This window comes from Saimiri boliviensis, chromosome 3 (assembly GCF_048565385.1).
Source record: "Saimiri boliviensis isolate mSaiBol1 chromosome 3, mSaiBol1.pri, whole genome shotgun sequence".
NCBI lineage: Eukaryota > Metazoa > Chordata > Mammalia > Primates > Cebidae > Saimiri > Saimiri boliviensis.
In genome coordinates, this window is record NC_133451.1 from 94,760,805 (window position 1) to 94,788,084 (window position 27,280).

At 36.6% G+C, this 27,280-nt stretch overlaps 1 protein-coding gene and 1 long non-coding RNA gene across 7 annotated transcripts in view; one reads left to right on the plus strand and one right to left on the minus strand.

Moving 5' to 3' along the window:
- BANK1 (B cell scaffold protein with ankyrin repeats 1) overlaps positions 1-17,851 on the plus strand; it is a 311,287-nt gene extending 293,436 nt beyond the window's left edge. For 4 of the 5 annotated variants that reach the window (XM_074396501.1, XM_074396504.1, XM_003929513.3 and 1 more), the window contains 5 exons: positions 1,946-2,009; positions 10,162-10,191; positions 11,211-11,266; positions 12,555-12,619; positions 12,875-17,851. In XM_074396501.1, coding sequence (XP_074252602.1) covers positions 1,946-2,009; positions 10,162-10,191; positions 11,211-11,266; positions 12,555-12,584 — 180 coding nt within the window. In that variant the 3' untranslated portion in view covers positions 12,585-12,619; positions 12,875-17,851. The remainder of the gene's footprint in view (positions 1-1,945; positions 2,010-10,161; positions 10,192-11,210; positions 11,267-12,554; positions 12,620-12,874) is intronic. The other variant, XM_074396502.1, reaches the window with a different exon arrangement.
- LOC141584024 (uncharacterized) overlaps positions 1-27,280 on the minus strand; it is a 194,214-nt gene that overhangs the window by 114,956 nt on the left and 51,978 nt on the right. The window lies entirely within an intron of this gene.

Consider the following 27,280-nt stretch of genomic DNA (forward strand, 5'->3'; position numbering starts at 1 on the left):
ATTGAATAAGCTAATTTAGACCAAAGTGTAAATAATTGATAATGGCTTAATATTGTATCTTTCCCAAGAGATAATTTTCACTTAAAAGACAATGATTGTGAAAACATTTTTAAACAATAAAAAAAAGAGCCAATATGAAGAAATTTCAAATAATATAGCATATGGGCCAGGGGACGTTCCCAGTTCATCTGAGATCCTGCCTTGTTAGAAACCACCTGTCTCTAAAGGCAGTTATGGTTGTGGGTTGGTGGCCGAACTTCATCCAGATTTTGCAACACTAAGCAAAGGCAATTATTTTGTCAAATAAATGCTAAAGAATGCTGATTGTAGAGTTCTGCAGTTCTTCATTGTTAATGATCGGAATTACAACATTGCTTCTCTATCATGTCAATGTCATCACCAATATACATGTGTTTAAGTGCAGACCTACAAATCACTTTCCTAGCAATGTTAGATTGTATAGATTTTGCTGAAGTAAGTCAATTGTATTTGATCCTCCACAGACCCTTAAATAATAAAGTTTTCCATTTAGAGTTATCCAACCTAAGTATCATTTTGGAAAATATTTTACTAGTTGTTTCATTAAACCTTGTTGTTTCCCTTTTGTTTGCATATTTATATTTAATCTTGTTTTAGGAAGAATATAAGATGCTTCATACTCACTACTTAGAGACTTATCTGACTTACCTAATAATAAGGTGATAGTGGGATAATGAATATTGTTCATGTTTATTTAAAAAATATTTTTTTAAAATGAAGGCCAACAGATACTCAGATTACTTTCCATAGCATCAAAGTTTAATGACTTGGTCTGAATTCTATCAGAGAAATCAGTCAGTCCTTAACATAGGGGACTGGGCCAAAATCCAAACAACAAAAAGATGAATATTCCCTGTTTCCTCAACACACACACATGCAAACAAATATGCATTCCTGTGTACTTTTCAATATTTCTCTTTCAGCTTGCAAAAGTGTTTGTATCCTATGAATATAAGTGAAGTTATCAGAGGTAACTGAGGTCGTATTATTATTGATGAAGGAATTATTCTAGGAAACTAAGAAAAAAATATGGCACAAACACGGAGTTAATAGAGGCTGGTTTCCAGAATAACTAAGAATTGGGAAGGATCCCTGGCATTGAGGATGAAATGGTGGGGAAAGGGAAGCCTTGCCCTTCACTCTATTCACCCCTACTCACAGTCACGGAGGACCTGAAGAAGAGTTTGGCACCACTGGTAGGAGAGATTTGTAAGGCAATGGAAACAACTAAATAGGAAAAGTGGTTTCTAGGTTTCCAGGAAAACCCTGAGGAAAAAGTGCTACTCTTAAGTTCTGTTCTAAAATAGGATTCTTGAATGTTAGCTTGTTTTACATTTTGCTTAAAAAGATGATGTTCAATATTTGGAAATCAAAGAAAGATAACAGATGTGCTAAGAACAGGAATTCTGTTATGCATCATCTGCTTTTAAGTCTCTAAATTTTAGAATTAGAACACTGGGCAGGAATGTGCCACACAGACGCTGGAGGTGGGCTCAGGCAGCAGCAAACCATCACTGTGTAGCCCTTCTGCTTTTGCACACTAAATAGCCAATGTAGACCCCACAAGCATTGAATTGGGAAAGCAGCTTCCCAAAGAATTTCACTCCAGGATCCAATCTTGACTCTACCACTTATAACTATGATTTGGGAAAGTTACTGTACCTTTCTGTACCTCAGTTTCCATATCTACAAAACGGAATGACGATATTTTACATTCACTTCATTAAGCTGTGAGAATTAAGTAAGATAATATGTGGAAAGTATCAAGGATGGCAATTGGGACATCATAAGTAGCAAATTAATATCAAGTAGCAGCATTGGTATTGCTAATAGTAGTCAATGTTTTCATTTTGACCCATAAAAAATGTGAAAATTGTAACTATGTCCTGGTTGTTTCCACATTAAGGAGAAATTACGACAACTACGAGATAGCATTATTGGAAAAAGGCCAGAAGAAGAAAATGTCTATAGTAAGTAAGATTTGCCTGCTATAGAGTGATTAAGTTGAATATTCAGGGACTGTGGAGTTGACCGGGCCTGATTTCAAATCTAAACCTCAACAATTCCTAGCCATCTAATATTGAGAAAGTCTTAATCTCTGGTAGTCAAATTCCTTGTCTACAAAATATGCATCTATAACTATACATGCATCTGAGAGTGCTTGCATGAGTTAACATAAAATACTTATATTCTCTGGTTCATAAGGAAAGTTCATAATGAAAGTTCATAATGAACCAGAGAATATAACTGTTTTGTATGTTTTAATAAAGTCTTGTTATTCTCTTTCTTTTGATATCTATGTAAGTTGCAAAAAAAATTATTGCTCCATTTTTTTAATAATCCATTACATAAGAAATCAAGGCCAGGCGTGGTGGCTCACACCTGTAATCCTAGCACTTTGGGAGGCTGAGGCAGACAGATCAGTTGAGGTCAGGAGTTCAAGACCAGCCTGGCCAATGTGGTGGAACCCCACCTCTACCAAAAATATAAAAATTAGCCAGGCATGGTGGTGCCTGCCTGTAATCTCAGGTACTGAGGAGGCTGAGGCAGGAGAATTGCTTGAACCCCCAGGATGCACAGATGTTGCAGTGAGGTGAGATCACAGCATTACACTCCAGCCTGGGTGACAGAGTAACATTGTCTCAAATAAAAAAAGAGAAAAAAGAAATCAAATGATTAAAGAGACACGCTTTTTAGTAAGTTTGGATATTCTTCATATAGTGAATTCTCACAATTGTCAATATATGTATCATTTTAAAATGTCTAATAATTAAAAGTAGCTCTGGCAGTGGAGGTTAGGGGAGGGAATACTCTGTATTAAGCAAATCAAACATTATTAAGATGGTAACTATTTTGAAAAAATAAACAACACATTCCAAAATTAAAAATAAATTATGTTGTCACTATCTGATCACTCTTTTCCCAAGACTCTACCCCTGAACAGATAATTAAAAACTTACAACCACTAAAAGAGTGTGAAAGTTTCCATCTCTTCCATTTTCATTACTATTGCATAGCTTTTAGCTAGTCCTTCATGTTGAAATTCATTTCTCTTCATATTATAGAGTTGTTATTTTTCTAGGGAGAACTCCTTAAGCTCCTTAAAATGTTTTCTAAAACACAAATACACTTTCTAAAATAATTAAGGTCTTAAAGACAGGGCCATCTTACGGGTTACAGAAACCTCGATTCTAATATGAATAAGATTAAAATTTTAATGATTTATAAAATTACAAGTTATATAAATAATCTTACCAAGGAGCCTTAAAAAGCTAACATTTATTATCTCATATATTATTGTTTCTTACAATAACTCTATGAGGTAGAAGATATTCCCAGTTTATAAATAAGGAAACTGTGGCCCTGAGAAACTGAAGTTAAAGGACAAACATAAGAAGTGACAAGCCATTTCTGTTTAATTCAAAATCAATGCTCTTACTTATCAGTGCCTTAATTATGACTCAGTTAGTTCTCCTTTCAGCCACACTGAAATAAATACCACACAAATTTTTCTATTGCATAGGACACTAAAACTGGGCAAATATATGAAGCAAGTGATATTAGGAGGCAGACAATAGGTAGCCAAGGACTATAAATAATTCTAGAGACAAGCAGTACTCACGAAATGTCTCTCATTATGGCCTAGGTTTCTGCCAGAGGAATATTTCTTGACTATACTCTAAGCAAAGCAAAGTAGTCCTGTAGAACTGAGAAGGCCGACATCCCAGTTCAGGGCAGCTGAAGCTGCTAGAATGTGTGTGGTGGGTCACTGAGAGGAGGTGGCTGTGTAGAGAGGTAGCCTAAGAGGTCCATGTGAAGGACTCCACAAGTCTGTGGCTGAGAGATGAGCTGTACGTGTGCAAGCTGAGACAGTCAAGGCATGCAAGATAGCAACTTCTAGAACATTGAAAGCAAAAGAGAGGCACTAGAGGTTGTGCAGAGTTGAGGAAAAGCCAGTCTGGGATTGTTTAATTTCTGTCCCTGTTCAATTAGAGAGACCTTAATACCTCCTTAAAATACCTGACATTCTGCTGTGACACCCAAAAGATGTAATGAGTAAAGACCATGATTCAGAGTAAGAGCTACTATAGGCATGCCCTAACAAAATCCCAAACCAAGCCCCAACAAGATCTATACCGGAGACAGAGTTTGTAGGCTGACTGAACCTACAAACTCAGGACCTTAAAAGAAAACACCTTGGGCTTTCTATCTCAAAAACCCCAAGGTGAAAAAGAATAAAATTAAGTCTATACAAGTTCTTGCCAGTAATTGAGCTGCCTACTAAAACAAGAACATACTGTCATCAGAAGAATATTCTAGAATACAGAATATACAACACGTTATCTATAAAGCCCAGTGTTCAATTAAAAAAAGAAGACATATAAAGAAATGGGAAAGTGTAATCTTAATGAACAAAAAGAAACCATAGCAGAACCTGAGATGTTGGATGTTGTTGATCTTAGCAAACAGACTTTAAACACCTCTTATAAACACTAAATTTAATGAAAAATATGGTTTTAAGGACAGAATAAATAGGGAATCTCAGCAGAAAAAAAAATGAAACTAATAAAAGAACTAAGTAGAATGTATAGAAAATAAAAGTACAAAAAAATAAATAAAAATTCATCAGATGAATTATTAGCAAATTTGGAGATGACAAATTAAGAGTTAGGAAGCAAATTAAGACAGATCAATAGAAACTATCAAATTTGATTTTCAAAGAGATAAAAAGACTGAAAATGAACAGAACCCAAGGACATTTATGACAATATAATGCATTCTATAATGCATGTAATTAAGACCCAGGAGAAAAGAATAAAAAGGGGCAACACACTTTTAAAAAAATAATGAACAAAAACTCAGCAAATTTAAAGCAAACCACTTGCATATTTTTGCAAAAAGGTTTAAGAACCGAAATTAGCATGATTTTTAAAAGAAGGACTTCCTGGCAACTTATTTTTTCAAGCTACTTTAAGCCAAGGTAAAAAAAAAAAAATTCTTGAAAGCACCCAGAGAAAAGACACATTAAATATAGAGGGAAATAGATAACAATATTCAATAATTTATTATCAGAAACAGTGGAAGATTAAAGACAATATGATCATATCTTTGAAGTCCTAAAAAAAAAAATTGACCACTTAGAATTCTAAATCCAGAGGAAATATACCTCAAAAATGTAACAAAATAAAGACATTTTTAGATAAATGAAATGATTCATAGCAAAATTACAATCGAATAAATGTTTGAAAATCTCACAGAAGATGAAGGAATATTAATGAACTAACTCAGATTCTCACTGAGGGAAGCTATGGGAAAAAGAATACTGAAAATTATACAAAGAAAGTAGATACAAAACATTATGTTTTCCTTTTTCTAATAAATTACTTCACAGACAACAGTTTAAAGCAAAAATAATAAAACTTAAGTTAGAAGTTATATAATATGAAGAAGAAAATATTAAAACAATCATGCAAAGGACAGTGGAGGCAGATAAATAGAGTTTTATGTTTCCAAAATGGTTATATGGTAGAGTGTAAAGTGTAAAGATTCAGCTATAAAGTAGGAAGAGGAGAGGTAAAGTAAAAAACATGATGTGTCAAATATAAGGCATGAAGTACTATGGGGTATACTACTGTCTCAAGATCTAAGTTGAAGATGCATATTTTAAAAATAGAAAGCAACCAGTATAAATTAGATAGAAACAAGTATACTTAGGAAACCTATAAAGGAAATAAAATAGATCATTAAAAAACTGTTTGATTCACCAAAAATAAAGAAGGAAACTAGACAAAGAGGAACATAAACAAAACGGATAAGTGAAGAACCAAGAACAAGATGGTAGTATTTAACTAAGCCACATCAATAAATATATTAAAGGTAACTGAATTAAATGCTTCTTTTAAAAAGCAGACATTTTCAGACAGGAAACATAAGCAATACCCAACATTAAGCTGTCTAAAAGACATATATTTTAGATGTAAAACACAGATAGTTTGAAAGTAAAGGATAGTAAAAGGTCACTATGACAACAGTAATCATAAGCATAAGAAAGCTAGCATGGCTATATCAATATAACACAAGATAAATTTCAAAATGGAGAATATTACAAAAGATAAACAAGGATATTACATACAGATAAAAAAGCAGTTCACTAGAAAGATATAGTGATTCTAAATATCTGTATAATATAAAATAATTTTAGATTATATATATTTAGGAGTTTTACTAAAACTCCTGAAACAAAATCTGACTGTACACAAAGATGTTTCCACTTCTTTCTTACTAATAGAACAGACAAAAATCAGTAAAGCTACAGAAGACCTAAACAACACTATCAGCTAAGTTGACCTGACATTTACCAAAAAAAAAAAAATTTAAGTCAGAATACATATTTATTAAAGGTATACATGGAGGTTCATCAAGATGGAACACAGGCTAGATGATCAAAAAAGTTTCAGTTAATTTCTAAATACTGAAATCTTCAGAGTACAAAAAATTTTAGTCTTTGATCTTATATTCTCTTACCACAGCAGAAGTAAATTAGAAATCAATTGAAAATTGTGTATCTAGAACATCTCCCAATATATTCAGAAATTAAATACAATATTCAAAATAATGTGAGGGTTAAGTAAGAAATCATATGAAAGTATTTAAACCTGAAAGTAATGAAGAAAACATCAAAATTTGTGGAATGCAGATAAAAGAAGTATGTAGTTAACAGCTAAAGGGAAATGTATTACTTTAACGATTATACTAGAAAATAACAAAAAGCTTGAAGTCAATGATTTAACTTTCCACCTTAGAAAATAGAAAATGAAAAGCAAACCTCCAAAAAGAGGTAAGAGGAGAGAAATAATTAAGATCAGAAATCAGTAAAAAAGGAAAGAGATAAACAAAAGAGAAAATAAAATTTAAAATAAGTTGTTTGGAAATATAAATAAATTTGATAAGCCCATGGGAAGAATGATCAAGGAAAATTTAAAAAAAAAAAAAACAAGATATCTAAATTAGCAATTAAATTGGGTTACTGGAGCAGATCCTATGGACATTAAAAAGATACTAAGGGCCAGGTGCTGTGGCACTGGCCAGCCACCATGGCTTACACCTGTAATCCCAGCACTTTGGGAGGCTGAGGCAGCTGGATCACCTAAGGTCAAGAGTTTGAGACAAGCCCAGCCAACATGGTGAAACCCCATCTTTACTAAAAACACAAAAAATTAGCCAGGTGTCTGTAATCCCAGCTACTCTGGAGGCTTAGGCAGGAGAATTACTTGAACCTGGGAGGTAGAGGTTGCAGTGAGCCAAGAATGCGCCACTGCACTCCAGCCTGGGCAACAGAGTAAGATTATATATATATACACACATATACACACACACACACACATACATACACACACACACACTAAGAAAATATAATTAACCTTCTGCCAATACCTTTTACAACTTAGACCAAAAAGAACAAATTACTTGAAAAACAAAACTTGCCGAAACTGACTTAAAAAAAATAAAAATCCACACTCCTAAGTATACCTCTTTGTACAATTCTCACTTTTAGAACTTTAATACTTTGCACATTCAGTGAATGAAAACAAGGCAGAGATAGGAGATAAAATGGAATATAAACAAAAAATGTATTATGGATAAGAGACAGGTTTTTTATTGTCTGAGAAACCAGTTATAATTAAGGAAAAAGAAGGGCTAGAATGAATGTTACGGTATTGCACTGGAATTGGAGGTAAAAGTATAACAAATCATGGCTGATAATACATAATTACACAGAGATAAATGTAGAAATATAGTTGTGTGTACAAATATGTACATTTTCTTTAGCTCATTCTGCTGAGAGGACCTAGAGGCAGTCACAGCCCAGCACCAATCAGCACATCTAGTCCCCAGGTCTTAGTTTATGATAGTAAATGGCCCATAAGCATGTGAAAAGGTGCTCAATATCATGAATCATTAGGAAAAGGCAAATTCAACTACAATGATTTACCAATACACAAAATGTGTAATGAATTACAATTTTAAAAGACTGCTGGTTAGGATGTGGAACTGGATGTGCACATAAGCACATTGCTTATGGAAATATAAAGTGGAGTGATAACTGTGGAGATGTCAAATATACACTTACCATATGACCTAGTCATTCCACTCCAGGGGTGCGTGTGTGTGTGTGTGAGAGAGAGAGAGGATTCTCACACTGTTGCCTAGGCTGTAGTGCAATAGTGCAATCTCAGCTCACTGCAATCTCCACCTCCTGAGTTCAAGCAATTCTCCTGCCTCAGCCTCCCGAGTACCTGGGACTACTACAGGTATGCACCACCATACCCAGCTAATTTTTTTTTTTTTTTGTATTTTTGGTAGAGAGGGGGTTTCACCATGTTGGCCAGGATGGTCTTAATCTCCTGACCTCGTGATCCACCCACCTCGACCTCCCAAAGTGCTGGGATTACAGGTGTGAGCCACCACACCCAGCCCAGGTTTTTTCCCAAGACAAAGAAATACCTGTGTTCACCCAAAGACTTGTTCCCGAAAGTTCATGGCAGCTTTATTTGTAATATCCAAACTGGAAACAATTACTCTAAGTTATTAAAACATATCCAAATGTCCAATAGAGGAATACATAATTATATGGAATGCTACTTAGCAATAAAAAGGAATACCTACTATTATAACAAAAATATAAATGAATCTCACAGACATTACACATACTGAGTGAAACATATCAAATAACAAGGATGGATCAGACACAAAGGAATACTATATGTTGCAGTATTTCATTTATCTGGAATTCTAGATAAAGCTAATCTAAACAAAATTATAGAAGTAGAAATTGTTAGGGGTGGCGAATGTCCAGGTTACCAACAGCAAATCCATATAGGTCTAGAGCAACCTCAATTCTTGTCTCCTCAAAAGAAAGAATTTGACAGAGGGGCATAAGGCAGAAAAAGAGACTGAGGCAAGTTTCAGAGCTGGAGTAGAAGTTTATTAAAAAGCTTTAGAGAAGGAGGAAAAGAAAAGTACACTTGGAAGAGTCCCCAGCAGGCACTGTGGAGGTCAAGTTCCCTGTTTAACCTTGATCCTAAGACTTTATATGCTGGTTCACTTCCAGAGTCTTGCACCCCTTTCCCTTCATTCTTCTCTAAGGGTGAGCTGCCCACATGCATAGTGTCCTCCTTACACTTGGGAGGTGAGCATGTGCATTGTGTTCAGAAAGTTGTGTGCATGCCCACATGACGCTTTCTTTCCTTTTCCAGTGGAATGCCTCTGGAAGGTCATACTCCACCATTTTGTCTCTTAATGTGCATGCTGGAACTCACTCACCCAATTCCTGAGAATTTATTGGAAGTTGATTATCAATTTCAAGTGTTTTTATCTGTTTGGGAAATTGCCTCTGCCTGGTGCCAGTGATCAATTATCACTTTAGTGTGACAACTCTGGACCATCAGGAAATTGCTTATCTCTGGCACAGGCTGCCAATTATCATTTTTAGAAAGGCAGTGTGATGACTGCCGAACCATCACTTGATGGTCACCTGATATTCCTGGTGGGTGATGGGGAGCCCTCTCCTGCCCCATTCATGCCTGGCTAGCTACCTACTGCAACGAAATCAGATCAGGGGTTGCCATGAGTAATATTTGGGTGACAACTGATGTGGGGGAGAATTAGGGAACATTCTGTGGAGATAAAATGGTCTCTATCCTAATTGAATTGGTGGGTACATGGCCATATATACATTTGTCAAAAATTATCAGCCTCTTCCCTTATAAATGGTTGAATTGTATGTAATTATTCCTGAATAAAATTGATTTTTAATAAGAATGAAGTAGCTCAAGCTAAGAGAATATCAAGACAGAGCAGCAAGCTTGTATTAAATGTCAAACATATCTAAAATCATAATATCTTGAGACAAAGTTTGGGAGAGAAAAAGACAAAAGTAATAAAAAGCATGGTTTCACTCATAGTAGCTGGAGGTAGATAAATTTGGGGTTGGTATTTTTAGATCAGATTATGAGATTTCATAGTGACCTCAAAGACAAGAAGCAGTTCAACAATAAAAAAAGAGAATTTAAGATAAATATTGGACAAAACTCAGGAGAACATACTTTTTTTGTCTTCTAGATAAACTCACTATTGTGCATCATCCAAGTGGTAAGTGCTTGGTATTTACTGAAGGATTTAAGACTAAAAGTACAGAGTAAATCAATTTCAATATTAATGTAAACCTAATAGGATTAGGCAAGTCAGTGTAAAAATTCTCATAGATTTTATATTTATATGCAAAACTACTTGACACCCAAAATAAATGGGAAGCGACTATAAAATAGCAACACTGAAGACATCATAATATAATAAAAGGACTGTGCATTTTGAATTCTTGATTGATCCTACTGTTCAAACTTACTAATTGTGACCTACGGCAAGTCACTTAAGCTCTTAGGCCTCAGTTTTCTCATATACAACATGTAAATAAGAATTGTACCGTGGGTAATTGCTATAAAGACGGATAATGATATATGTAAATGGAAGCTTGTACTTGATACTTGAGAGTTACTGATAGAGCGAATGAAATTTCAGAAACACTTGAGGAAGTAATTCATTTCCATGTGATTAGGGGAATGTGCACTGAATACTGAGACAGTAAGGAAGAGCTAAAGGTCAGCTAGGGAGCTATTGAATATTCTAGAAGCAACTGTCCACGGCCTGGACCAAAACACTGACTGTAAGAATGAAGAAGCCATAGAACTGAGCCCCGTGGCTGGGATGAGAAATGCAAAGCCAGTGATAAAGGCAGGAGGAGCAGTAGTCTAGGAGCATGTGTTTGTGGAGAAGTGTGTTTTGTAATTGGCCAATCCTGGTGAATGTGGAAAAGAAAAGGAAGAAGGAAGAATCAAGTGGAGGTTGTTACTCGGTGGTGTTGGAAAGATTGTTTCTAAACCCAAGTGACTCCTGTGGGTCCTCAGTAGCCTACCCAAGTCAATCCACAAGGGCAGTAGAAATTAATAGCATATGCCAGAGGGCCTTTTCAATATCCCCCTTTTATCTTTCTAGTAACTTTTCTCTTCACCCATATCCCACCTTTGTAGAAATCATTTTTAAGAAGTACGGAATAAATGAATCATCAAATATGTAAATGAATAAAGAGGTAATAACAGAGTTTGTATTTCTAGGTAAGGAAACTGCCCACAATGAAAATACGTTTTATAACATACCCTTCAGCAATAAGGTAGGTTGTATTTATTTTGATTTTTATAAATTGCAAAAAAATAACTTGGTTAAAAAAGAACATGAAAACCTTCTATTCTGTCTGTGCTTTTAAACATTCTAACAAATATGAACAAAATAGGTTAGGGTGCCCCTTTATATACAAAATCTATGAACAGTAATTTAAGGAAATTAACTATTCAGAAAAAAAACAGGGAACTCAAAGGAAAAAGCCACTGAGGCCAAAGTGTGGCTTTATTCAACATGCACAGACCAAAGAAAAAAATTAGAGGAATTATCAATACATGAGTTTCAACAATAGACATATGATGAGTCTACTGTATTTGAATCACAATGTATACAGTCCTTAAACTCTGGGATGTTAGTAGAGGAAGTATAACTCCAAAATATTATTAATGTAAATATGCATTACTTCACATCATATAGTTAACTAAAACTAAATTCCTAATCAGAAGCTAATAATAACACTAAGCAAAGACAGCAGCAATGGAAAACTAAGACCAATGCAAGAAAACATTAATAATGTCCTGACTACAATTTTTTTCATAAAAATGTTATTCCAGCTATCTGCATATATAATGTAACACACTTGCCCTGCTACTAATGGTCCTGTAGCAACTGGATTTCTTGCTAAAATCCTGAATCAGAGTCTTTGCTAAGTTCTTATAACGAACAAATTTTAATTTTCCAAAATCTAATAACCCTTTAAACTCTTTGTATATTTCAAATAATTCATAAGCAATCATAAAAATCATTCACCCTTAAAAACTAATTGAAGTATTTGCATTTTTATTCTTCTGTAGCCTACCATCAACCTGTGTGTATGTGTATATATGTGTGTTTGTGTGTGTGCATAGAGAGAGAGAGAGAGAGAGAGAGAGCGCCTCATTAGACTCATTCAAATGTAGCAAAATTGTGGGGTGCACTGTGGCTTTAGGGCTTATGAAAATATCAGCCAAAGATTGTTCTACAAGAGCTGAAGGACTGTACAAACATGGCAGTTTTGGAAAAGGAGATTTTGAATAAGAGGAAAACAATACAAATACCCAATGCTTTGTAAACTGTTCTCCCTCAAAATGGAAATAAAATTTGAATTCAAGAACTTGGATGCAGTTGAACTTTACAATGATTCTGTTTCCTTTTAAAATGGAAGACTGTCTTTCCAATTGTCTCTGCAAAGCTGTTTTTCCATGGCTGTGAAAGGCAACTATAACTTTGTCATATTTCTTTGTTCAACCTTAAAATAGAAACAAAGAGAAATGCTAGCTCTGTATCTTTTTTTTTTCCAGCTTCCTGCTCGACCTCAAGTTGAAAAGTAATTTAGTTTCTGTTGCAGAAAAGATCATTAAAGAAGGTAAAATACTAGCTATGTATATTTTTTAGAAAACCTATAACAGCCTTGATAGGGACTTGAAGGAATCATTTGTCTAAAAACAGAATTCTTTAAATATTTCATTGTATTCTCCTGAAAGGATTAACGTGTATTTTTCAAGCTAAAGGTGATTGCTTTGTAGAAAGATTTATGTGTAGGGGTGATTTAATGCCAGCTAATCAATTTAAATAGATAAGCTATTATTCACTAATACATTTTCTATTATCTCATTTCCAGGTTATTATAATGAAACTCAAGAATCTACAGATATTTTGCTTTCAGGGTGAAGCAAGCTTGCATTTGGATTGCCTGCTCTCTTTAGAGCAAATGTATACTATGAAAGCAGAAACAAGCCTTCAGATTTCAGAATTTGTTATTGGCAGAATTTATTGTCATTATACCTGCTTAATATGGTTACATTAATATTAAAACAGAATACCATGGAGTAATTGCGTTATTTGAAAATTCTTGCATTTTATAATGCACTTTACCTCTGAAGCAGTTAAATCCCATTTTAAAAATTAAAGGAAAACAAGCAGAGAGAAATTAAATGCTGTGTAGCAAAGTTATGGGGTCTGCTTGGGCACACTAACATCAACAGATTATTCCTCCTCTCCTAAGAATAACCATGAAAATACAAATTTACTGAGCACCTATTTGCTTTTTACATAGCTGGTCCATTTTCTGAATTTCTCACATTCAGAGTTGCAGTTACTATTGCTACATCATGTTTGCAGAAACCTTGTCTTATTTAGTACCTATTTGCATATAATCCTGAAAGCATTATTATTTGAAAACTTTTCTATATCTCAAATTAATATACATTTTTACAACCTACCTTTTTATTAAAAGACTTGCAATTTAATTAACCTATTTCTTAGAAACAATTTACTAGCTTAGAATAGAATGTGATTTTATCATACTAAAATTTTCATGTACAAATGCGACAAATAAATTGAATATTTAAAGCTATGTCTGAGTTTTTAAAGTAAATTTATGATAATTAGCCAATAAGATTGGTTTCTAGGACTATTGGCCAATAAACTTTTCTGCTTACCGGTTTAAAGGGGGAAGTCTACCAAAAATAGTTTAAAATAAAACTTGATTAATATTACTGTACAGGGCTCATATAGTAATTGTTTTTTTCTAGCTTCTAAACAGTGATAAGAATATATATTTAAAGTCATTCTATAAAACATTTATCATGGGTTTCTTATAATTGTTAACATTCTCAAAATAAGCTCAACTTTCAAAAAATAATATAGCATCTTGATTAATTCCTAACAAAAAAGTGCTTTTGATTATGATATTTGTAAATTCAGTCTATAGTTTTACATGCAACATTTCAAGAACTAGCATGTCCTTTCACACACTAAGCCCCCATTTCTGTGGCCTGTCACAGCCAAAGATCAGAAAAAGAAACAAGACATTTCCTTGGAGATGTGGAGCATTTCTAAAAGAGCCATAGCCACTGCCAGAAAGGAAAGGCCCAAAGATCTTCTGAAGATTTTGAACTGAATTTTCAGAGTTCATATATCATATGTTTTTCATCATCCCTTCTTCAAATTAAACATATTCCCAAGCCATTACTCCTAACTTAAGCGAAGAGCAATTCCTTTCCTTAGGTTATCAAATTTATTAGCACTATGAGTTCTAGAGAAGTTGAACTGGTATTGAATGTTATCAAAAGAGTTTTATTTTGAATATTAACTCACTTATTTTCTACCTAGTCAATTTTCTAAGAAAACAAAGAGGAAACATTTAAACCAGTGGATTCTTAAGTGAGATAATTATGCTGCTCCAGATATTTGGCAATATCTGGAGATATTTATTATTTTCATGATTGGGGGAGAGATGTTCCTGGCATCTAGTGTGTAGAGACCAGAGATACTGATAAACATCCTACAATATGCAAGACAAAGAATTGTCCAGTCCAAACTGTCGACAGCTCTGAGATGGGGAAACCTTGATCTAGACTATGAAGTAAAATGGGACTCATACTTAAAACTATGTTGTTAAAATAAAATCAGTTAGCTTTATACAGAGTTTTCTGAAGGTAGAAACCCTTATGACAGAATAAGCGAATGTCATTATTTTGACGTGCATATGGCTTAAACTTAGATGAATCATTACAAATAATCTTCAAAAGAATGGATGAGTCTAACACATTTTCATAAATCAACATTAGAGCTTCATTAGGTTCTGCCAATGAAACCTCTAATTTTTAGAAAATGAGACTATTCTCAGTACAGGTATTGATCGACTTATGACCTATGCAACTCACGACCATTTGACTTTACGACCACAATCGCTAGCCACGACTGCTCCACGTCTGGCAGCGCAAACGTTGCCCACCTGGGCATACGACAGTGCGGACCCACTTCCGGCAGCACTACCATCTCCGCATGCACCATTTCAACTGTACATATAGCCTACTCAACTTACGACCAAATCGTGTTACGACTGGTCCACGGTCCCGACCGTGGTCGTAAGTCAAGCACTAGCTGTATTTTCTTATTATAACGACCTTATACTCTGAGTCATTATGTTTATTTGTGCACTATTTGCTCATCTGAGTTCCTTCTTGTTTTCTCTAATGCTCAGGTGTCTGATTTCAATAACTTGGACTTATCTGAATTTTCACTTTATACTGCTTTTCTAAAGGACAAATATTTAGGAGAGTGCTCTGCACCATGAGCCTACTCTAGTAAATCTCAGTTGATTAGCACAGAGCTAGTAGGAGCCCCTCTCTGTAGCTCTACCTGCCAGCTACACTTTTAGCCTGCCTTATTTTGTGGAGTCCACCTTTAAAAGTAGGGCAACCACATAAAAGAACACAAAGGATAAGATCTCAATACCTTAGACCTCAAATTCATAAATGGTAATGTATCATTTCCTCAATATTTTCATCTTTACAATGCAGATGATAATGTCCCTTACATAATTTTGTGGGTAGTGACTAGGTATTTAAATGAGCAGTGTACTACTACATTCAACAGCATAAACTTTGAAGACCAAACTAGTTTGAATCTTGGCTCAGCTATGCACTAGCTGTGTTAACAAAACATTTTTTCCATATACTGAGCCCTATTTTATCATCGATAAAATGGGATTAATAATATCAACATTAGCAAATTGTTTGAGAATTAAAGGTAGGGAGGTAATTTATCATCCAAGGAAGACATTTCGGATCATAAAATGAAGTACTGTTAATGATTACGATGAAAATCCAGGCATAAAACTGGGACTGTGTAATAGAGGAGGGGGGCGCCAAGATGGCTGAGAGAAGCCAGTGCCTAACGCAGCTCCCAGCAAATGAGATACAAAGGGCTGCAGGACTTCACAGTTCCAAACAAGGTGCTGGGTTCTTTTCTATGGGACTGATAGGGCACTGGAATTGGGCCCAGGGAAGGAGCCACAAGGCAAGAGACACCCAGGAGGGCAAATCAAGATGGGAGGGGCAGGTCCCACCTGAAATGTGCAGCCAGCTTGGAGGGTTGGGGGACTTAACCTCCTGGGTGCTCCATTTCAGATCCTAGGCTTGCCTCATCCCTCCTGCAATCCTTGGTCCATGAGAGCCATGCCAGACAGTGGGGCACAGTTGGTAATTGATGCAAATCTGAGCAGTGGCTACTGCTGGGCTCGGCAAATTGTCACAGGGATCTCCACAGGAGTTTGGACTAATGCCAGCGGAACAGACTGTCCCACAGAGGGAGGCAGAGTTGAAAGCAGGGAAACAGACCATAAGGCCAGCAGGCCCCACCCCCTCAGAACTCAAACTGAAGTGCTGGCTAGAGAGGTTGGAGCAAATACACCAGCTTGACTGCAACCAGGAAGATCAAGCTCTGGGAGAGATGCCATTGGGAAGGTGGGGCCAATCTCATAGGCAAACAAACTCCAGGAAGGACCACCCACCCAACAACCTGACTGAACCTGAGAGAGCCCAGCAACGCCCTCTACAAGCCAAAAAAAGATACAGCTCCAACCTCAACAGAAGGAAACGTCCCTCAGAGACTCCTCCTGAAATCACCAACTTCAAAGATTAAAGGGAGATAAATCCACAAAGACGGGGGGAAAAAAGCACAGAAAGGATGAAACCACCAAAGAACAGAACACCTCTTCCCTTCCAAGTGATCACAACTCCTTACCATCAAGTGAACCAAAAAAGACAGAGAATGAATCTGATGAATTGACAGAAGCAGGCTTCAGAAGGTGGGTAATAAACTTTTGTGAGTTAAAAGACCATGTTCTAACCCAATGCAAAGAAACTAACATCCTTGAAAAAAAGGTTAGATGAAATGCTAACTAGAATAACCAGCTTAGAGAGGAATATAAATGACATGATGGAGCTGAAAAATACAGCACGAGAACTTCAAGAGGGATACACAAGTTTCAATAGCTGAATTAATCAAGCAGAAGAAAGGATATCAGAGATAGAAGATCAAATCAATGAAATAAAATTAGAAGGCAAGATTAGAGAAAAAAGAGTGAAAATAAATGAACAAAGCCTTCAAGAACTATGGGATTATGTGAAAAGAACTAATCTAGGCTTGATCGGCATACCTGAATTTGATGGGGAGAATGAATCCAAGTTGGAAAACACTCATCAGGATATTATCCAAGAGAACTTTCCCAACCTAACAAGGCAGGCCAACATTCAAATCTAGGAAATACAGAGAACACCACAAAGATATTCCTCAAGAAGAGCAACCCCAAGGCATATAGTTGTCAGATTCACCAGGGTTGAAATGAAGGAAAAAATCCTAAGGGAAGCCAGAGAGAAAGGTCAAGTCACCCACAAAGGAAAGCTCATCAAACTCACAGAGGATTTTTCAGCAGAAACCTTGCAAGCTAGAAGGGAATGGGGGCCAATATTCAACATCCTTAAAGAAAAGAACTTTAAACTGAGAATTTCATATCCGGCCAAACTAAGCTTCATAAGTGAAGGAGAAATAAAATCCTTTACAGACAAGCAATTGCTAAGAGATTTCAGACCTGCCTTACAGGAGCTACTGAAGGAAGTACTAAAAAGGGAAAGGAATAACCAGTACAAACCACTGCAAAAATGTACCAAATGGTAAATAATAACGAGGCAATGAAGGAGCCATGTAAAATAACAGGCAAAACAACCAGCCAGTAACAAAATGGCAGGATCAAATTCAAATATAACAATATTAACATTGAATGTAAATGGCCTAAATGCCCCAATCAAAAGACACAGACTGGCAAACTGGATAAAAAGTCAAGATCCATCAGTGTGCTGTATTCAGGAGACCCATCTCACATGCAAAGACTCACATAGACTCAAAATAAAAGGATTGAAGAAGATTTACCAAGCAAATGGAGAGCAAAAAAAAAGGCAGGGGTAGTAATCCTAGTCTCTGTAAAACTGACTTTAAGCCAACAAAGATCAAAAGAGACAAAGAAGGGCATTGTATAGTGGTAAAAGGATCAATACAACAAGAAGAGCTAACTATCCTAAATATTTATGCATCCAATGCAGGAGCACCCAAATACATAAAGCAAGATCTTAAAGACCTACAAAGACACTTAGACTCCCATGCAATAACAGTGGGAAACTTTAACACTCCACTGACAATATTGGACAGATCATCAAGACAGAAATTCAACAAGGATATCTAGGACTTGAACGCAGATTTGGACCAGGTGGACCTAACTGACATATAAAGATCACTCTACCTCAAATCCAATAATACACATTCTTCTCAGCACCACATTGCACTTACTCCAAAATTGACCACATAATTGGAAGTTAATCACTCCTCAGCAAATGCAAAAGAACAGAAATCATATCAAACAGTTTCACAGACCACAGTGCAATCAATTAGAACTCAGGATTAAGAAAAGTACTCAAAACCACACAATCACATGGAAACTGAACAACTTGCTCCTGAATTAAATGAAGGCAGAAATAAAAACGTTCTTTGAAACCAACAAGAATGAAGATACAATGTACCAGATCCTATGGGACACATTTAAAGCAGTGTCTAGAGGAAAATTTACAGCAATAAATGCCCACATGAGAAACAAGGAAAGATCTAAAATTGACACCCTATCATCAAAATTGAAAGTGCTAGAGGAGCAAGATCAAAAAAACTCAAAAGCAAGCAGAAGACAAGAAGTAACTAAGATCAGAGCAGAACTGAAGGAGACACAGACACAAAAAAACCCTTCAAAAAATCAATAAATCCAGGAGCTGGTTTTTTGAAAAGATCAACAAAATAGACTGCTAACTAGACTAATAAAAAAGAAAAGAGAGAAGAATCAAATAGATGCAATAAAAAACGACAAAGGGGAGATCACCACTGATTCCTCGGAAATACAAACTACCATCAGAGATTACTACAAACAACTCTATGCACATAAACCAGTAAACCTGGAAGAAATGGATAAATTCCTGGACACTTGCACACTCCTAAGCCAGAAGAAGTTGAAACCCTGAACAGACCAATAACAAGATCTGAAGTTAATGTAGCAATTAATAACTATTGACCAAAAAAAGTCCAGGCCCAGAAGGGTTTACAGCTGAATTCTATCAGACATACAAAGAGGAGCTGGTAGCACTCCTGTTGAAACTATTCGAAACAATACAAAAAGAGGGAATTCTACCTAACTCTTTCTATGAGACCAACATCATCCTGATACCAAAATCGGGCAGAGACACAACTGAAAAAGAAAACTATATGCCAATATCCATGATGAACATTGATGCAAAAATCTTCAATAAAATACTTGCAAAACGAATCCAACAGCACATCAAAAAGCTTATCCACCACAATCAAGTAGGCTTCATACCGGGGATGCAAGGCTGGTTCAACATATGCAAGTCTATAAACGTAATTCACCACATAAACAGAACCAAAGACAAACACCACATGATTATCTCAATAGATGCAGAGAAGGCCTTCAACAAAATTCAACAGCACTTTAATGCTAAAAACTCTCGATAAACTAGGTATCCATGGAATGTATCTCAAAACAATAAAAGCTATTTATGACAAACCCACAGCCAATATCATACTGAAGGGGCAATAATTAGAAGCATTCCCTTTAAAAACTGGCAATAGACAAGGATGTCCTCGCTCACCACTCATATTCAGTATAGTATTGGAAGTTCTAGCCAGAGAAATTAGACAAGAAAAAGAAATAAAGGGCATTCAACTAGGAAAAGAAGTCAAATTGTCCCTATTTGCAGATGACATGATCGTATATTTAGAAGACCCCATTGTCTCAGCCCAAAACCTCCTTAAGCTGATAAGCAACTTTGGCAAACTCTCAGGATACAAAATAAATGTTCAGAAATCACAAGCATTCCAATACATCAATAACAGACAAACAGAGAGCCAAACCATGAGCAAACTCCCATTTGCAATTGCTACAAAGAGAATAAAATACCTAGGAATACAATTAACAAAGGAGGTAAAAGATCTCTTCAAGGAGAACTATGAACCACTGATCAAGGAAATAAGAGAGGACACAAACAGATGGAAAAACATTCCATGCTCATGGTTAGGAAGAATCAATATTGTGAAAAATGGCCATACTGCCCAAAGTAATTTGTAGATTCAATGCTATCCCCATCAAGCTACCATTGACCTTCTTCACAGAACTGGAAAAAACAACTTTAAACTTCATATGGAACCAAAAGGGAGCCTGCATAGCCAAGACAATCCTAAGCAAAAAGAACAAAGCTGGAGGCATCATGCTACCTGACTTCAAACTATCCTACAAGGCTACAGTAATCAAAACAGCATGGTACTGGTACCAAAACAGAGATATAGACCAATGGAACAGAACAGAGGCCTCAGAAGCAATACCACACATCTACAACCAACTGATCTTGGACAAACCGAACAAAAGCAATGCAGAAAGGATTCCCTGTTTAATAAATGGTGTTGGGAAAACTGGCTAGCCATATTCAGGAAGCTGATACAGGACCCCTTCCTAACACCTTATAACAAAAATTAACTCCAGTTGGATTAAAGATTTAAACATAAGAACCAACACCATAAAAACCCTAGAAGAAAACCTAAGCAATAGCATTCAGGACATAGGCACGGGCAAGGATTTCATGACTAAAACACCAAAAGCAAAAGCAACAAAAGGAAAAATAGACAAATGGGACCTAATTAAACTTAAGAGCTTCTGCACAACAAAAGAAACAATCATTACAGTAAAGAGGCAACCAACAGAGTTGGAAAAAATTTTTCCCATATACCTATCAGACAAAGAGCTAATATCCACAATCTACAAAGAACTAAAGCAGATTTACAGAAAAAAACAAACAAACAAACCCATTCAAAAGTGGGCAAAGGATATGAACAGACACTTTTTGAAAGAAGACAAATATGCGACCAACAAACATATGAAAAAATCCTCATTATCACGGGTCATTAGAGAAATGCAACTCAAAACCACACTGAGATACCATCTCATGCCAGTTAGAATGGCGATCATTAAAAAATCTGGAGATAACAGATGCTGGAGAGGATGTGGAGAAACAGGAACACTTTTACACTGTTGGTGGAAGTGTAAATTAGTTCAACCATTGTGGAAGACAGTGTGGCAATTCCTCAAGGATCTAGATATAGAAATTCCATTTTACCCAGCAATCCCATTACTGGGTATATACTCAAAAGGATTATAAATCGTTCTATCATAAAGACACGTGTACTCGTATGTTCATGGCGGCTCTGTTTACAATAGCAAAGACATGGAACCAACCCAAATGCCCAATGATGATTAACTGGACAGGGAAAATGTGGCACATATACACCATGGAATCCTATGCAGCCATAAAAAGCGATGAGTTCATGTCCTTTGTATGGAAATGGATGAACCTGGAAACCATCATTCTCAGCAAACTGACACAAGAACAGAAAACCAAACACCACGTTTTCACTCATAGGTGGGTGATAAACAGTGAGAACACTTGGGCACAAGAAAGGGAACAACAGTCACAGGGCTAGGTAGGGGAGTGGAGGGGAAGGGAGGCAGGCACAGTGGAGGGTGGGGCAGGGAGGAGGGGGAGGAATAACACCTGGAGAAATGCCTGATGTAGGCAACTGTGGAGGGGAATGGAGACAGCAAACCACCATGGCATGTATATACCTATGCAACAATCCTGCAGGATGCAGAATGCGCACATGTACCCGAAAGCCCAAATACAATAATAATAATAATAATAATAATAATAATAATAATAATAATAATAAAACCTGGAACTGCCTCAGGAATAAATGGAGGTGTCTGATCACTCCACTTAAATGTAATGTAAGTTCTTAGCACATTTTCGCTCAGTGTAAATGGTCAAGAAAGATAGTTTGCAAAACATAATCCTCTTTGAAATGTTAATACTGTGTGACATTTTAGGCTGGTTTGTGTTCTGAGTAGCTCTTATATACACCTTATAGCATTTGATTCAAATATACACCATTACAAAAAAAATGATTTTAAAATATTGAATGACCACCTGGATCACCAATAAACATCAGAAGCCACAAGTGGGAAAATGCAGGACTGGTAAGGTACTCTAGCAATATCTCCCAAGTTGTGTTCCAAGAAATTCATGGACATGGCAGGTGGCAGGTATTGCATTAAAATGGGATTCTATGATCACATGGGTTTGGGAAGTACTGGCAAATCCTCAGGTAACATATTTAAATAATAATGTAAGCTGCAAATGCCTGAACTCAAATCCCAACTCTAATACTTACTGGTTGTGTGCCTTGGAAAATTGACTTATTCTCTTTCTATTTCAATTTCTAATCTGCAAATATTAATAGTATATTAACCTCCAACTTCCTTAAAGATATTTATGTGATTAAAGTCAGTTGATATGGTTCTCAGTGAATGCTATTTATTACTATAATTATTTGAATATTTTATTAATCTTTGCAGAGCAATATACTAGCTACTAGTGGTACAGGAATAAAATGGCAAACCAAAACAGAAACAGTTGCTTGCTTTCATGGGAATATCAGAAACAACAGGCACAATAATGAATGGAACATTTTAGTTGTATCAATAGGCATAAAGAAGAGTACATGATGCTATGGGAGTTATAGAATTGGGGAATGACCTAGTTAGTAAATTCAGGGTACTAGTCTCCTGAGGAAAAGACAATGGTGATGAGATATGAAGAAAGAATGAGAAGAATAAATGATAATCAAGTGAGGAAAAGCATAGAAAAGAATGTTGCAGCAGAGGAAACAGCAAGTGCAAAGTCCTTGTGGCAGAAGAAAATAAACAGCATCTAAGAATCTAAATTAGACCATTATGACTAGAGCACAGACAGCAAAGGGAAACATGGAGTATAAGGACAAACTATTCAGGGCAATACTGAAGTTTCTATTTTCTCTGGAAATCATAAATGAATTTTAAGAAAAGCAGATGTCATATTTGCATTTTAAAAAAATGAACACTCCAGCTACACTGGGCAAAACAAAGTGGAGAGGATGTAGCAAACCAAATGAGAATCAATTGTCCAAGTACAAGGCCTCACATTTGCTCTTAATTTTGAAGCTATGCATATTAGTTTTCTATGCTGGATAAAAAATTGTCACAAAGTTAGGAGCTCCAAGTAACACATTTATTATCTCAAAGTACCATGGATCATGTGTCTAGGAATGACTTACCCAGATCCTCTGCCCAGGGTTTCACAGGCTGCAATCAAGGTATTGACCAGGCTGAATTTTCATCTGCAGGCTCAACTGGGAAAATACTGTCTGTCAAGCTCATTCAGGTTGTTGGCGGAATTCATTTTTTGTGGCCATACGACTGAGTGTTTCAGGTTTTTGAAACCATCCTCAGGTCCCAAAGACCTTGTGGAATGACCTCCCACCCATGTGGGCTCCTCAATATGGCTGCTTACTTCATCCAACTCGTAAGAGGAGGCCCAGGCCTGGCCACAGTTAAATGCCTTTTTTATTATTCTAGACTCAACTAATTTGGAACCTTAATTACATCTGAAAAATCCCTAGATACTCTGTCATCCAGAAGCAAGTCAAAGGTCCCACACACACCCAAGGGGGAAAGTATCAGGGGATAAATACCAGGGAGCAGGAATCATGAGCGCCACCTTAGAATTTTGCGTATTTTACTATAAAACACTTAAATTTTATATTACAGACTTCTGAAATTAAGCTCTGAGTAACCAGTGGGACCTTCCTACGCAGATCTTATTTTTACGTGTTAACGAGAACACTGCTAAGAGAAGATGCCTTTCTTTGAGATATTCATAAAGCCCTTTACATACTATCAATCAACTCATTCAATCTCTTATAGCGTTTACCAAGAAATGTGTGAATACTCTGTAATCCTGTGCTATTTTTCAGTACTGAAAATTGAATATCTCCTCCAGTATTTTCTGGTTCTTATGTCCACCTGCATCTGCCTTTACATTTGTATTGAGCTAAGCAGTTTTCTCCAACACCACAACTTGCTCAGCATAGATTTCTTTTTGGCATTAAAAAAAAGAGAGAGAAGAAAAAAGAAAAGAGGAAACAAAAAATAAATGTCTTTAGGCCAGGTAAGGTGGCTCATGCCTGTAATCCCAGCATGTTGTGAGGCTGAGGCAGGACAATTGCTTGAGGTGAGGAGTTCAAGACCAAGCTGGCCAACATAGCTAGACTCTGTCTCTATAACTTTTTTTTTTTTTTTTTTTTTTTTAGTTAGCATGATGTGGTGGTAAATGTCTGTAGTTTCAGCTACTTGAGAAGCTGAGGCTAGAAGATCCCTTGAGCTTAGGAGTTTGAGGCCACAGTGAATTATGATTGTGCCACTGCACTCCAGCCTGGGTGACAGAGCAAGACCCTGTCTCTGAAAACATAAACTGTATTAGTCAGGGTTCTCTAAAGGGACAGAACTAACAGGATAGATGTATACATAAAGGGGAGTTTATTAAGGAGTATTGACTCACATGATCACAAGGCAAGGTCCACATTAGGCCATCTGTAAGCTGAGGAGCAAGGAAGTCAGTCCAAGTCCCAAAGCTCAAGAACTTGGAGTCTGATGTTTGAGGGCAGGAAGAATACAGCATGGGAAAAGAAGAGAGCCAGAAGACTAAACCAGTCTAATCTTTCCACATTTTTCTGCCTGCTTTTATTCTGGCCGTGCTGGCAGCTGACTAGATTGTGCCCACCCATATTGAGGGTGGGTCTCCCTTTCCCAGTCCACTGAATCAAATGTTAATCTCCTCTGGCAACACCCTCATAGTCACACCCAGGAACAATACTTTGCATTCTTCAAACCAGTCAAGTTGACCCCCAATGTTAACCATCACACCAACCCTAAAATGAATGGCTCAAATAAGCAGCTCTCTGTATGACTTTCTTGAACTTAGTAGGTTGCATTACATTTGCCAAGTTGGGGTTCTTCTCAAAATTATGAAGACTCATCATGGAATCTAACACTACTAGCAATGATACCCAGAAAACAACCAAAAATTCCAGAAAATCAAATTTTATCTTCTGAATTTCTGTTTTGTTTTGTTTTGCTTTGCTTTGTTTTGAGATGGAATTTTGCTCTTGTTGCCCAGGCTGGAATGCAATGGTGTGATCTCGGCTCACTACAACCTCTGCCTCCTGGGTTGGACCAATTCTCCTGCCTCGGCCTCCTAAGTAGCTGGGATTGCAGGTGCTCACCACCATACCCAGCTAATTTTTTTTGTATTTTTAGTAGATTGCTCAGGGTGGTCTTGAACACTTGACCTCAGATGATCCACCCACCTCAGCATCCCAAAGGACTGGGATTACAGCCATGAGCCACTGTGCCCAGCCTATCAGCTGAAATTTTAAATCACTGATTACTTTCCTGATAATCAAAGTGGTACTTTAAATTCTATTTAATACTTGGAGCACATTTTTTTTGGGCAGGAGCCCATTCATGAAAATGTAGGAGGGAGGCAGATCTAGATTTGAATCTCTCCTTTCTCCCTCCCTCCATCTCCTACTCTCTCTGTGTCATTAATTATCTCATTTTTACTCCCCTGTGCCAGGTCAGGCACTGTTTTAGGTGCTGGGGGAAAGAAAAACAGTGAACAAGGCAGTCAAAGTATCTGCCCTCACACAGTCAAGGCAGGCGGATCACCTGAGGTCAGAAACTGGAGAGCCTGACCAACATGGTGAAACCCCATATCTACTAAAGATACAAAAAATTAGCTGGGCCTGGTGGCAGACACCTGTAATCCTAGCTACTTGAGAGGCTGAGGCAGGAGTATCACTTGAACCTGGGAGGCGGAGGTTGCAGTGAGCCAAGATAGTGCCATTGCACTCCAACCTGGGCAACAAGAGCAAAACTCCATCTCAAAAAAAGAAGAGAGAGAGAGAATGGATTATAGACATAGAGTCAAGAGTAAAGGCAAGTGACCAGCAGGGATAAGTGTGATATTCAAGATATAATGGCAGTCTGGACTAGAGTGATACAAGAAGTGATAGAAGTATATTTTAAACATATTTTGGTAATACAGTCAACAGGACATGCTTATGTGTTTGATGCATTGAGTAAGAAAGAAGAGTATGAATAATGGCTGAATTTCTTGACTTGATCAATTTGGTAGATGATGACATCATTTACTATGATAGAGAATAAAGGAAAGTAAGTTTGGGTGAGTTGTATGACATTGGCCAAGTCAATTAATCTGATTCTCCATTTCCTCATGAGTAAACTGGAGCTAATAATAGTGCAACTTCACTAAGCAGTTGTGAAGATGGAACAAGTAATGCTGATGAAATATCTGAAACATGGCTAATGCACAGTCAACACTGATTATTTCAACATCATCACCATTAGTCACTTCTTATCTTAAAATACAACCAACAATTCGGTTAATCTGGATTCGATATTATCAGTGACATTACAATTGAGGTGCTAATATATATCTTTGTACTAAACACAGATGCTAAAATTGTTATTTCAAAATTAATCTTAGACTATATTCTAAGAAAAGTTAAGCTTTGGCCATTTATGAAATAACCTGTGGATGTGGTGTATTTGGAGGAAGTTTTTCTGATATTTTTGTTCATCTCTCTAAAAACAGACAGAGGCTATCATGAGCCTCCAAAATAGACTGTCTTCTGGATGTGGACTCAGAATCCATTTCCATCCCCTTCTGTGAAGCTCCTTGTATTAAAGGGGACAGAAGGCTAACATTTTTCAGGCTCTCCAGCAGGTAAGGGCTCAATATGGTATACATCCTACCCGTGAGATAGTCTTATGGAGATATGGGAGAAATGGAGGTGATACAGGGAGCCCCTCAACACTGCCACTGTAGCTAGCTAAGTCAGACCCATGTTGGTTCCTGTAGCCAATGAAATACACATTTGAGGATCCAGTCATCAGCTTCATGGGTTTAAGAAAGTTGTAGTGGCATTGATGGTGGCAAGGGGCCCAGCAGCTTCCTGGATCTTAGCTAGTAGTATTAACCTCAGCCAACTCCTCTAGGTCTTTAAAATGTTTCATAAACTCTTAATTCTCTTTATGAAGTTCAATTTTAATTAACTACAGTGGTTTCTGTTTCCTTGATGGAACTCTAACTGGCATACTGAGTCATGCCACTATTCTAAATTTAACTCAGTTTTCACTGATTAGAATTTTATCTGATAACATTTTTGTTATCTAAAA